This window comes from Rhododendron vialii, chromosome 4a (genome assembly GCF_030253575.1).
Source record: "Rhododendron vialii isolate Sample 1 chromosome 4a, ASM3025357v1".
NCBI classification, from domain to species: Eukaryota; Viridiplantae; Streptophyta; class Magnoliopsida; order Ericales; family Ericaceae; genus Rhododendron; species Rhododendron vialii.
The window spans coordinates 6,434,446-6,448,994 of NC_080560.1; the positions used below are offsets into that span (position 1 = coordinate 6,434,446).

General features: G+C 36.5%; 1 protein-coding gene across 6 annotated transcripts; it reads left to right on the plus strand.

Annotated features, from left to right (window-relative positions):
• Positions 1-3,024: 3,024 nt before the first annotated feature.
• On the plus strand, positions 3,025-13,294 carry LOC131322908 (putative late blight resistance protein homolog R1B-16). Of its 6 annotated transcripts, none has more exons than XM_058354484.1 (5): positions 3,025-3,249; positions 5,468-6,216; positions 8,009-8,589; positions 9,927-11,623; positions 12,216-13,294. In XM_058354484.1, exons 2-5 carry the CDS (start codon positions 5,784-5,786, stop codon positions 12,631-12,633), a joined length of 3,129 nt encoding a protein of 1,042 aa, XP_058210467.1. In that variant the 5' UTR covers positions 3,025-3,249; positions 5,468-5,783; the 3' UTR covers positions 12,634-13,294. The 6 variants fall into 6 exon arrangements, with proteins under 6 accessions (XP_058210467.1, XP_058210470.1, XP_058210472.1 ...); XM_058354487.1 differs by having other exon boundaries at positions 5,468-6,210; XM_058354489.1 differs by lacking the exon at positions 12,216-13,294 and adding an exon at positions 4,916-5,114 and having other exon boundaries at positions 5,468-6,210; positions 9,927-11,744.
• Positions 13,295-14,549: the final 1,255 nt, after the last annotated feature.

Below are 14,549 nucleotides of genomic sequence, written 5' to 3' on the forward strand. Positions count from 1 at the left end.
CTTATGGCCGTGTCAGTTAGACACTTCGATTGTATTATTGAGGTATGTATTTCATCGTTCTGCATACTCGCTGCTTGAATGGCCAAGTTTGCAAGTTCTTTTCATGGCTATGGTTTCCTGTGTTGCGTTATAATAACAGTAGGACTTCCTTGTGGGCAATACACTTCTAATACCAGTTATGACTTCTTATTTTACTGTGTTTTCATCTTCTGATGGTGGGATTGGGTTAAGTTTCATGTACTTTAATTAATGGCGAAGCGTAGTGGAACCATTGTATCAGGAGAAAAATGACCGGCTATTGTTTTGTGGCGGGAGAACAGCAAGCAAGTTGCAGTTTCTATTTTTCAAGGTTGTACAGACGCTAATGGAGACATGATCATTTTGGCTACGCAATCGATTCTTGATTTTGATAGAATATTGCATAGTTGCTATAATGAGTTGGTTTTCTATTTTATGTCTGATAGGCAGCGGGAGAAAATTTGACCTGTTGATCTTTTGGAAAAACTCTGAATAACCCATCAAAAAAAGAAAAGGAACGTAAAAGAAGAAAAAAGGAATTAGAGCCCGTTCCAAAACACCTTCTTAAAAAATAAGTACTTATTTCACATTTTCAAACTTAAAAATAATGTAAATGAAAAATAATTTTTCAAATTTTTTTGCACCATATTAAAGATCTCAATGAAATCTTTCAAACAAGATCCATAATGCATATTTTTATATTTCAATAAGCCCATCATTTTTGAGTTTGAAATTGCCTTCTTAAAAAATAAGTACTTATTTCGCGTTCCGAAAGGGGGCCTTAAGCTGGTTTCCTTCAGATTATGCTTCCATCTGATCTGTATTGAAAATGAAATGGACGTGCAGAGGATGAACTGTTGGGAAGAAGCTGAATCTTCTTCATGTGAGGCAGATTGATAAACATATTACGTGGTGCTATACAGTGATAGCTTCCCTTTGCGTGTAATTATGCTGCTGCTATTTCAGACAAGGGAAGAAAGAAAGGTTAGCTTCAATGCCTACTTTTGTTATTGCAGCTCGTCACTGATTGCTTTAGCTGCTGTTTGTTTTAGTTTATTTCTGCATTTTGTCCTACAACTACAGTGAAGTTTCTTGCATTGGTTTAGGCCCAGCGTTCAAGACATCGTATGTACGAGTTTTATGATCTGAATTTTCCTTCCATTGTGGTAGGAAGGAACTTAAAAGAAACCAATGGATAGATCGGTTTGGAATCATGGATCTGTGGGGAATTCATGAGTAGAGTAAAAATGATCACTTGATCTGTTCATTGAAAATCACTTGATCACACATCATTCCTATTGTTTGGGATATGTAGAAGGCCATATGTCCAGAATACTGGTAGCAATTTTCTAGGAGTTTTAGTGAGTTTCTGGTATAGGGAAATGAAACATATGGGAAAGGGAATGTGTTGCGATGCTCTCTGATGGGAGCGTCACAACGCATTATTTTCGTTCATGACACTGTTGCGAGTTAGAATCCAACTTGTGAGAATATAATGCGATACCAAGTTTCTGCTTAGAGGTAGATTAGAGCAAGAACAGCTATTTTTGTAACCCCAAGTTTCCACTACTGGGTATCTTTGTGTGACGATATTATGTACTGTTCCGTTAAAATAGTTTTACGGACGTGAATCGTGCGTATCCACAAGAGTCTTGGACGGTTCGGATTTTAAAAAAACTTTTCCACAGAAGAGTTTAGGGTGTTCCAGTTTCTAAAAAAAGGAACTTTTAGAAAAAGGAAGGTAATTTCAAGCTCAAAAATCATGTGTGTACGCAAATAATTTTTTTACTAATATAGATCTTGTTTGATAGATCTCATTGAGATGTTTGATAGATCTCATTGAGATCTTTTAAACAATGTAAAAAAAATTTAAAAATTATTTTTCATTTTCATTATATTTGAATTTAAAATTACCTTATTTTTGTTCTTTTTCAAAAAGAAGGTTTAAAAAGAAAGCGGAATGGTGCCGGTCCGGATTTTTAAAAAAAATTTCTTGGGAAGAGTTAAAAGTTTTTAAAAATCTAGACCGTTGATTGTCAAAACAAATAGGTGAGATTTGCCGCTTCCGTGAACAATTTATTTATGGCTCCTCCGTGAATAAAACTCTTCCTTGGATATTTTTAAAAAAAAATCTGGACTGTTGATTGTCAAAACGGACGGGTGAGATTTACCGTGTCAGTGAACAATTTATTCACGGCATCTGTCGTGAATGAAAGTGTGGACCATATTTTTAAAAAAAGAACAAGGTCTGGTGCCTGCTGTGACTTGGTGGAGTTGTACTCTTCTGATGGGTTTGATCCTGGGCCGCTTGTTATGTAGTATATGAATCGTTCACTTTGTTCGGCTCGTCAAGTTTATTGTCCATGTTGAAAATATTTTCATCCACCTTCTATCATTCTTCTAACTTTTTAAATTCATGTTATCAACACAAATTAAAAAAAGAGAATAATTTGTTCATGGAAGAACCGTGAATAAGTTATTCATTGAGGTGTGCAATCTCACTTCTTACCCGTCCGTTTCGGCAGTCAATGGTCCGGATTTAAAAAAAAAACTAACTCTTTTTTGGAAGAGTTTATTTAAAATCCGGTCCAATACACTTTCAGACGCGCGCGATTGGGCTCTGTAAAAACTTATTTACGGAACCTCCGTAAATAAGTTTTTTCTGGTAATAAAATTACTTAGATTGGCAATGAGTTAATAAATATGCAGAAAAACAAAGGTAACCCTATAGAAAAGATTCAAGTCCAAATCTCACCTTAATTCGCCCTTGATTCATTGAACACGCTTGAGGGTTTCTTGAGCCGCAAGAGGCTTCCAATTGAAAATTAAGTACAAGTTTGAAAAGGATTTGGATGTCTTAACCTATTGTGAATATACGTGTGGTATGTTCGTGGAAGGGTATAGGCATTATTATGTGAAAGGTGCATGTGTGAGTGTATGGTGCGAGAAGCGGGGAATTGCTCTCCACTTCTATAATTCTACCCAGGAGAATTATTTCTCCACTCTCTTTCCTCTCTCACTCTGTCGGCAGTCTCTCCTCTCCTCCGAAACTCTCTCCACTCTTCTCTCTTAGATCTCAACACCTTAGAGCGTGATTTCGGACGAAATTCAAGAATTAAAGTTGCTATACAGAGCACAGGCTTTCCGAATATCCAAGAAAATTAATGATCGGACCTCGTGGAGCTTCGCTTGACTTGGTCAAACGGTTGGGTTTTGCTCAAAACTCATGAGGTAGGGATTTTTTACTCTTGGAATACATTTATATGGTGTTAATGTACCTAGATCGTGTTTTGTTTCGTTGTTTGAGGTTGTTCTTTTCATTTCCGAAATTCTGCAAAACAGGTCACTGTTTTTGGGGTTTTTCGTTGTCTTAAACTTGGAATTGAATTTTGGTCTCTTCATATGAAATAGAGTAGACTTAGAGCCCATTCTAATGCCGCTGGAATCACCTGAAATCGTTGAGAATTGAATTAATGGTGAATTTTAGAATACTGGTCACGAATTTGTCAAGTTGCTGTTAGACAGATTCGTATTGCTTCTGTAAATGCCTGTTTAGCCATTTTTCGAGTACGAATTTGACTAGGGTTCCTTCGCATCTTTTAAACTTCGTTCAATCACGCAACTTTTGGAGTTGGAATCGCTCAAAAATATTAAGAACTCGATTTATAGTGATTTCTAGAAGATTTCCCTGTAATCTGAAAATCTGGGCAGCTTACAGAGCAGTATTTTTCATCGTTTCGCTATGGTTAAACGACCCTATTGGTTATGGGTTCTTATGTGTTTTAAAGATTAGTAAGTTGGTGATATTTTGGCATTGGAATCATTGAAAAATATTAAGTATGCGATTTTTAATGAATTTTCGAACACAAACTGCTTTGTTGAAAATCAGGATATGCTCATGTCAATTTTAGATGATTACGGTACCCGTTCGTTGTCTAGGTATTCGGGTGATTATGTGGGCATTGTGGCATGTTGTGATGAATGTTATGAACTTGTTGTGTGTTGAGTATGATTTATTAGGTAATGTGAGAGGTAAAACATAATTGAGACGATAGAACGAATACGAAGAAAGCCACGGATCCATCGTAAGGTGTGATGCCGGAAATGGGATGCATGGGGTCTCAAATGCCGGAATTGAATGAAAAAGATTTTAGTGGACGTACGGAGTCCCAAATGCCCGGAATTGTATTTAAAAGGAAAATGGCTAATATTTGAGAAATACAAGACAAATTGATTGTGTTTAAAAAGGAAATTCAGTGATGTGTTCGTATTGTTCTATTGATAGATATACTCATTGTCATTACCAGCTTGGGGTTCGTTGTACATATATATTGTTGCTCACATATTACTGTTGGTGTGGATCATCACATATACGTATAGATCAAGGCAGAATGGAGTAATTGCGTGGCGATGGACGAGTGACAATTGAGGACAAGTTGTGATCTAATCAGAATAATTCAAGTCGGTTTTTGCTTCTAGTTTGACATGTGAGCTATTAGGAATATCCTTATGAAATCATGATTCCTTGATTGTAGTATGCTCGTTTGTGGTAGAAGACTCATGTTTCTTTGTGGTATCTTGTCGTATTCACTCACTCTAGGTGCATGATTCATCGCATTTTCATATAGCTTATGTATGAAATTTTTTACTGGGCTAGTGTAGCCCACCCTATCATTTTTAGGTACAATTCAAGGAAGTTGACATGGCGTACATATCGTGTTTGTTGATCATGTCTTTCAAAGGTATAAAAGAGGCAATTATTTTCATTTGAATCAAAAGAAGTATTTTGGAAAGACATTTGTTACAACTGTAATATTATTTTCTTCGGATATTGACATTTCGATAACTTGGGGCCATTGAGCCAAAAATGTAATATCTGACTCTTATTTGAGAACAGGGGAAAGGAAGATTTTTGGGTATTAATTATATTACTGCGAGGACTTTATTTATCAAAAAGAGTATTCATTATTTATGTTGAAAATTAAGGGCTTGACAAACGACGACTTCAAAGTTTAGGGTTTCTCCATCGCTTCTCTCCGCCTCCTCCATTGCCTCTCTCCGCCACCTCGACCGCCTCTCTCCTCCTCCTCTACCAGGTATTTTTATACTCTCTCTGGCTTATTGTTTGTTTCCAGATTGGTTTTTTTTTTTCCGTACAAAATCCCCTCTTCTAATATTGCAAGATTTCATTTAGGTGCCAAATAGATTTCGAAGAACTCTAAGATGCAGGGAACGAATCCCCTCTAATATTTCAGATGTGTGTTTTTTTTTTTTTAATGAGAATTTAAGAAAGGCTTGTATCTGTATTTTTAGGGTGTCTTGATTTCTGTTCATTGGTGGTTATTTGATGTTGTATGTGCATTTTTGTACTCTTTTTATTCTAGTTTGTAAGATTATCTTGATTTGGATTTGTACCAGTATTGGAACTAATTCACAACATTCTAAACAGGGTCTATTCTTGTGAAGGGGATTGGGAGATGGACTGTATTTGAGCCTGAGTTGTATTTGAAAACGAACTGTATTTGAGCCTAAATTCGGCTTGGTTTGGCTCGTTTAAGTCTAACGAGCCCTAACAAGCGAACCGAGCCGAGCCCGAGCTTTGAAAATTTTTAACGAGCCGAACTCAAACTCCATTATCTAGGCTCAAATCGAACCCAAGCCGAACTCGAGCTCGGCCTACGCCTTACTGAATTGATCCCGAATATCACAAGGTTCGGCTCGATTCGGTTCGTTTACACTCCTAACTGTTGGGGAGAGAGAGAGAGATGGGTGACATTACTGTTGATTTTTTCCAAGAGACCTTGAAGCAACTTATAACGAGCTCCAAGCTCGGTTTAACCATAGACGAGAAATGTCAACTTCAATCACTTCAGGAGGAAATAGAGAATCTGGGAGGATTCCTCAAGGTTACGGAGAAGAAACGCAACGAGCATTCAAAACTGATGGAACTTGTGATGCAAATCAGAGACGTGGTATTTGAGGCAGAAAACATCATATATCTGTTTGTAGGTCGCGATTTCAAGAGGCCTAATGCATATCAATATCTTGATCATCCTAGTCTTGGCCTTGAAAGTGTCAAAAAGAAGATCAAGACTCTTATGGTTAAGGTGAAGCAAATTTACGACATGAAGATGTATGACATTAATGGAGTAGCAGTAAAAATACCCAAGTACTCTTCTACAGGAAGTGAAGGTATTGGTACATATTTTCAATAATATTTTATACTTAAAATTAGTTTGTTTTGATAAATCATTATGGTTTTACGTTTTCAGTTTCAGTTATGTCAAGCTCTTATGAGAATAATATCTTATCGTGAATATGATATAAGCAAAGCAAAATTCTTTAGGGCCGAGGTCTGAAATTTTGTTGTGTCCTCTCTTTTTTCATTTTAGAGTTTTGTCAAGTGTCCTCATAAAGTTAAGAAACTACTCTTCATCTTTATGATCCCCTTGCTCATCGTGTATATTGGTATATATGTTTCAAACATGCAATTATCTTCGTCACACACCATTTATTAATTTCAAGGTATTACACAACAAAATTATTCTACACTTTTACACATCCATATATCTATACTTCTATTCTATATATCTATGATAAACTACTCTTCTATTCTATATATCCATGTATAATATATATAAGAATATAGTTACCTAAAATAAAACGAAACCCTCTCCTTAACTCTTTCTCCTACATGGAATTTTCTTATTTTTTCATCTTTAATTTATTCATTATTCTACATTTTTTAAAAATTAAATGTCAAAAATACACTTTATTTTGCTTGAAATGGACATTAAGTTTAATCTATAACATAACAAATACTTCTTGAAATCTCTCTTTTTTCATTTCTTTGTTTTTTTATTGGTGTGGAATTTTCTTAATTATTTTGCGAGAAAATGGAGTAAATTCCAAGAGTCATATGTGTCGTTCCACTAATGTAGATGACAACAGATAAAAAATTCCTCACTCACGTTTTTTTTTCCATCCCTGTGCATCAAATGGGCAAGACGCTATTGACAAGTATGATAAATAATAGGAATATCGATTTAAAACACAAATCTAGACACAAGTCTGCCTGAAAACCGTCTATGCACACATTCACACATACATCAGATAGTTTCAGACATAGTTGTGTCTGAATTTGTGTTTTAAATTTGAGTTCCTAGACTTTCGGGAAAAATAAGAGAATCAGAATTTAGTATTGTTCATTGTTAATAATAATGAGTAAAATGAACCATAATAAAATATGCAGGCTAATGGTACAGTACACTCTTAATTTAACATTACTTAAATTAATTTGTTATAACAATCACAATTGTTATCCTTTTTCTCCTAGGCAATTATATCAATTAGAGAATGGCTTAAAAGAGAGTCGAGTGAAATATATATACAATAAGTTTCTGTCTGACCAAAAAAAAAAAAGATTTTAAATATACAGCTCCAAGATTGTTCATACTTAAAAGGTTGCGTTCTTTTTAACTTATAAGTCTGAAACTTATTTCGGTAATTTTTTAATTTTTGTAACTTCTTATTTAACTTTTTGTCATAATTTTTTGGATTAAATTGTTAATCTCGACGAGACAAATCGGAAAAATATAAAAATATAGACTGACATTGAAAAATTTTAAATAAGGCAGCACTTTAGTAAAATAAGACACTTGTTTGATACTTTTCCATCTTTAGTGAACTTTTTTTTTTACTTTCGGTCATAATTTTGTACTTTTTAGACTCCTCTCATCGAGACAGATGATTAATCCAAAAAATATCACGCAAATTTAACAAAAATTAGAAAAAGATGAATAAAACACACAAAACGAAAAAATAAATTAAGTTAAAAAGAATGCAGCCTTAATACTATTTATTGATAACTGGGCAATGAGAAATGGCTCCGTTTCAGAATGCAGATTTAATTTCTTGTTACACTTACTGGGGCCCTTTCATAACTTTTGTCTTCGTCCTTGATCATAACCTTCCTTTCATTTTCCGATAGGCAGTGCAGGTTCATCAGGAGGGAGTAACACATCCAAATTGGTAAAAGAGAATGTGGTGGTGGGTTTTAAGGAGGAGGTAAACAGAGTAATAGAGAAGCTTGACGACAGAAGAGAGGGCAGACCGTTGGAGATTATAACAATCATCGGCGCAGGTGGAGGCGGCAAAACCACTTTGGCTAGAGAAGTGTATGATCATCCTTTCACGTTGTATACCTTTGAAATTCGTGCATGGGTTGATGTTTCCCAAGATTATAATAAGACTATGAAGAAGAATTTGTTGATTCGTATTTTGAAGTTAGCTTCTCCAGGGAAACATGTTGATTATGAGGGGAGAAGTAAGGATGAGTTGGGAGAAGACGTACACAAGTGCTTGAAGGGTAGGAAATATCTCATTGTCATGGATGACATATGGGGCATTGAAGCCTGGAATGATATGCAAAGATCATTTCCTAAAGAATGCAAGGGGAGTAAAGTGTTGTTCACTAGTCGACTAGTTGTTCAACCTGACAACATCAGTTATGTCCCTCATTTTTTGGATCCTTTATCAAAATATTGGAGTTGGGAGTTGTTACAGAATAAGGTATTCTCCATATCCCAAATTTCTACTTCACTTTTTAGCATGCGTGTACGTAATAACCTTTTTTTTTTTTTTTTTGCTCGGGAAAGGAAAATATTTTCTTAAACTCGAAAAGGGTAATGACTTATTGAGACCTCGATTAATTATTTAATTGAGTTCGATTGGGTTTACATTTGATAAGTATGTGGTTGATATATATATTATGGTTAGTTTAAGTGTCAAATGGGGTGTTTGAACGTGAAGGAGGTGGTGTACATGTATGCATGTGTTTGTTGGATATATACTTGGATCCTTGGCGTCAAGCAGAAAATTAAAAGGATAATAAGACAAACAAAATAAAATTGTCTCAACATTATTTAGATAGGGACTAAGGAGGAGATTTGGAGGGGTGGCTTGTCATCTGCTTGGGGGACACATGTGAGCAATAAGAGGGGGTTGTGGGGGAAGGCTGGAAATTGTGGGCATGGGAAAGATCTTACATTAGCATCGAAGGTGTTCATGCTAGTGATTAAATTATGCAACAAATTTTTTTTGATTTTATTCTTATTTTTTTTGATTTTTGATTTTGCATTTGTTATTTGTGTAAAAGTCATAATTTTTTACTTTTTCGATTCCTCTCGTCGAGACGAACCCATGTCACATAAAAATGTGACATAAAACTAACAAATACGAAAAAAACTTTAAATAGGGACAAAACAAAAAAGTTGTGGTGTATAAGTTTATCACTAGTGTGAGTGAGATGCAAGCTTTGAAGGGAAAAAGAAAAAGAAAGGACGGGGAGGGGGAGGGAGAGAGAAAAGCTGGCTGATATTAGCTGGTCTTTGTTGTTGGAGAAAACGTATGAACGGCTTGTGGCTGTTTTGTGATAAAGATGTGGAAGCGGGGATGTTTTTTCTTTTAGTAAATGTGTTTGTTGTTTATATTGAGTTGGTTGAGGAACACCTTCGATTATGTTATTTCTTGGTCTTGATGCTTGAGAATTCGGGTCGTTACAATGGTATCATTTGTAAATTATGTATACTTCTTTATCTATAACACTTTTCATGATGTTGATCGAAGTTTGATTTTCACAGAAATAGTTAAGTTGTATCAAATAAGATTCATATTGGGATGGAGAGAGTATTTGTTTAAAAAGAAAAAGAAAATTCTTGTACGTAATACTATTAAAAGTAGTGATTTAACATATATATGCTTCCTTATATATACTATTGTCACATATTTCCTATTTCTTATTTCCTTTTAAAAATTTCCATTTTGAAGCATTTCTTAGTCTTACTTGGATCAAGTTGATGTAATTGAAATTATAAATATTATCTAATTTTACCATAAATATCAAACAGGTATTTGGGATGAAATGCTGCCCACCGGAGTTGGTGGATATCGGTGAGCAAATCGCACAAAAATGTGATGGACTACCACTTGCGATTGTCACGATAGCTGGCATTTTGAAAAAGAAAGACAAGACACTCAAAGTGTGGGTGGAAGCTGCCGAACATTTAAGTTCAATCATTGCTAAAAATCAGGAGGGCTGCATGGAGATACTTGAACTGAGTTACAATCACCTACCTCTTCATTTGAAAGCGTGTTTTCTCTATATTGGAGGATTCGACGAGGATCGTGAAATCCCCGTACGCGATTTGATATGGTTATGGATCGCAGAGGGGTTTATTCAGCAAAGTGAGGGGAAAAGCTTGGAGGCGATGGCAAAAGATTACTTACTCGACCTCATTGATAGAAATCTCATAATTGTAGCTCGCAAAAATCCCCTTGGAAGAATTAAAGCATGCCGTATCCATGATCTTCTACGTGAATTGTGCTTGAAAAAGGCCGAGGAGGATAATTTCCTTGTGAAAATATACGAGGATGATTTTTTTCAAACTTTTGCTTCAAATAACCATTGCCGCCTCTTCACTGCGGGCAGGAAGTTCAATGCTGGGAAGCACTTTGTGAAGTTCACCGAGAAAAGCCATCATGCTCAAAAAGTTCGTACTCTTTGCTGCCCAAGGATGCCAGACTCGTGGGAGTCATGGCATAAACTGCGTCACTTTCTTGAAAACTATCTTGAAAACTTTAAAAATCTCAGGGTGTTGAGTTATAAATCCTATGAAAGCCTAGGAAGCCTACATCTAGTTCATTTGAGATACTTGCAAATGGTTCATACTAGGCCAGGACCTTATTGGTTTGAAGCCCCGTTTTCCCACCACCTAGAAACCATTAACTTCGAATTAAGAATGGACGTAACAACCATTAAGTTGCCTTACGATATATTTATGATGGTAAAGTTGAGACATCTTTATTCTAAAAGGAGTAAATTTGCATACCATTGTTGCCTCCATCTTCCTTCTTCTGAAGAAGAAGAAACAGCAAGAACCGATTTTGACCAATCCTCCAAGTTGGATAGCCTACAGACCTTGGACTCAATATGTGCTTGTGAGGTGTGTCTAAGGTTCTTGGTAGGGACTCCCAATCTTAGGAAGCTAGGAATTAGAGGAGACCTAATTTCGAAGGATGGTGTTTCGATGATCCCCGACCTAGAGTTCTTAAAATTCCTTGAGACACTCAGTTTAATGCGCTGTCAAATTACTCTTCAGAAAGTGTTGAAGCTTCCTCCGACTATTACGCAACTATCTTTGCGGTACACGTGCTTCAAGTGGGAGGAGCTCTCAATCCTCCAAACGGCTCTGCCAAGCCTTGAGGTTCTCAAATTACGCCATTGCCGTGGTGGATCAGTTTGGAAAACAAGTGAAGAGGGGTTCTCTCAACTCAAGTACTTGAAGCTTGATGGTCTGGATATTAAGGAGTGGAATGCTTCTGAAGATCAATTTCCGAGGCTCGAGGTCTTAGTGCTTCACAGGTGCAAACTACTGGCGCAGATCCCAATGGATTTTGCTAATCTAAATGAGCTTCGCGAAATTGAGATAGCGGAATGCACCAGCTCGATGGAGAAATCGGCCAGGGAGATTCAAGAAGAGCAAAGAAATAACAAAGGAGATGATTGTTGCCTAAATCTCCGTTTGCATGCAAATACATTTTCAGAGTGAGTTGTGTTTATCTTATTTATTTCTTTTGTATTACTTTTTTCTGGTGCAGGACTATTGATTTTACAATGAAAAGAAAATGGAAGTTTTTTGGGGAGATTCTATTCACTACGAAAATTTTAACGAAGCACCATAAATATTTTTTTTTTTTTTACTTGTATAATTTGAGAAGCTTGCACTAGAGTTTTTTTTTTATTTGATAATTTATTTTGTTTTTCTTGTATTTTTATCTCCTTTAAAAAAATTAAAGAAAAAAATGACTTATTTTGCAAGTTGCTATGGAGAGTATTAAAATCAATCTGATCGGTTAGTGTCAACTTTATTCAATTATTGGCAACCAACTATGCTAAGATGATTCAATTCCTAAATGCTAAGATGATTCAATTCCTAAATTTTATGGTATAGATGGTGAACAATCATTGGGAAGGCAAATAAAGGCATTAAAGTCATCTAGCCGCGAGAACATTCAACTGAAGGAGAAGTAATCAAGTGCAGCTGGAACATAGCTCCAACACGACTATTTACACTTCAGTCCAGTCCCCAGAAGTTTAATTAATTTCAGATTGGTTCCTGAAATTTGAAATATTGCAGTTCAATCCTCTCCACTGGAAATGCATTTGGCGCCTTCCGTGTACCTATCATATCCAGTACTTCGTCTGGCTTGCTGTCCAGGATCGTCTTCTTTCGGGTAACAATCTTTTTACTCGTCATATCACCTCCTCCCTGGACTGTGGTTGGTGCCCTTCTGTGTGTGGGAATGCCTGTCACGTTCTTCGCGACTGTAGTCGAGCTTTGTCTATTTGGACGGCAATTCAGTTTCCCTTGCTTAACTCTCACAACAACTTCTTTGACTGGATCACCACCAATGCAAGGATTTCGGGTACCCACTGTTCGGGCACCCCTTGGAAAGTCGTTTTCGTTTTTGCTATTTGGCATATTTGGGTCGATAGAAATAATCGCATCTTCAAATTTAACTCCAACTCGAATTGGCTGGACCCTGCTGCTATAGCTAAGACCATCATAAACAAATCCTTGGAATGGCATTTCTTGGTCCAGGATAAACCCAAGGGGCAGAGAAATGGCATTGGTGTGGGGTGGGTTGCTCCTTGTGAAAAAATTTTCAAGCTCAACACAAACGGAGCTTTTAATGCGGCACTGGGCACGGCAGGTACGGGAGGTATTCTCGTGATCACTTTGGTAGAAGGGTTGGTGGTTTCCACAGAATGACAGAAATTTGCAGGTGAACTCGAGCCTCATGACTGAAATTTTGGCCTTACGGGATGGCCTGGTTTTGGCAAAGGCAGAAAGTGTGAACAAATTGGAAATTGAAGTTGATGCTTTGGGTGTGGTACAGTTGATATTGGTGATCATCACACGACGAACCACCACTTGGTAACATTTTACTTGGTTGCAGGTTCCTCCTAGAAAAATTTGAAGTGGTGTCCATCAAGCACGTCTACTGAGAGAAGCAAACCATTGTGCGGAGCATTAGCAAATGACGCATCTATTTCGGTGGGAGATTTTCATATCTACCCTTGTATGCCTAATTGTATTGCTAGTTTATTTTATGCGGATTTGATTGGGGTTGTATACCCCGGTACTCTTAATTCATGTTTCATGCATCTTCTATTACAAAAATAAATAAATAAATAAATAACCTTTGAGCTGCATATAAATTGGGTTGGTCATTAAAATTTATTAAAAGGTAACTTCTTCAGCCGCAAGTGATTTTTTTCTCTTCACATGCGAAAATTCTCAAGTCGTACAAGTTTGGAAAGGATCTGTGGATGGAAATAAATCTTTCCGAGTTTCCATATTGTAATAAAACTGGGACTCCTCTAGCTAGGCTAATGAATGAGAAACTTTTTTTTTTGTGCCGAGGATACCAATGTCATATATTAAAGTGTTGGTATCACCTCTGATCTATTTTTAATTTTTCAGTTATTTTTCGATTACAATTGGATGATTGGCTCCGTTCATTTTATAGAATTTGGTGAGAACCTTAAACATACCAAAAATCGTCTTCATCGAATTCTTATAGATAAATGATTGGCACATGTGAAATTGAAGAAAACCAAAACTTTATCCAAAACAACACTGAATCGGATCGAACCCTGGTTTTTTTTTTTTCCCCAATTTTCACGTCTGCTGATCATGTATCTACTAAAATTCGATGAACACAATTTTTGACATGATTAAAGTTCCTGTTGAACTCTACAAGATGAACGAAGCTGATCATCCAAGTGTGATCGGAAAATGACCAAAAAATTGAAAACGGACCGGAAGGGATACCACCATCCTTGAAATCCCCGGTATAAAAAAAAAGTTTCTCTGAATCCTTATTTATTTAGCATCATCAATAACTTGAACCCCACTTTGTATCCTAGCTAGGGTTCATGCAGTGGAAGTTCTATCCCATGAGCATCGATCTAGGAGAAGAAGAAACAACTCCCAGATCAGATCACAGTGTGTGAGGGTTCTTTTTCTATTTTTATTATGGAATAATCTACTTTTCCCCGGCCCCTCTCTCTGTCTCTTATGGCCAAGAGGGGAGTTAAGAGAGAGTCATTCTAGTCCACCACCACCGCGGAACAGAAGGGCTATTGCTGCCGCAGCAGCCACCACCATCTCAGAACTTCCAGATGATGTAACTTTCGACATTCTAGTAAGAATGCCTGATATCAAGTCCGTCATTAGATTGTAAAGGATTACAGCTCAACGTCAGTGACTTCAGCTACTATTGCCAGGTCATCAGTTAGTTAGTAATTGATTAGAGTCGGTTAATGAGGATTAGTTGTAATAACAGTTGTATTAGTGTGTTGATTAGGATTAGTTGTAAAAAGGCATATAAATAGCTTCTGTTGTACGGGTAATAAAACAGATTGGGAATATGTTTTGAGTTCCATTTTCTCTCTCTAGTTCTTG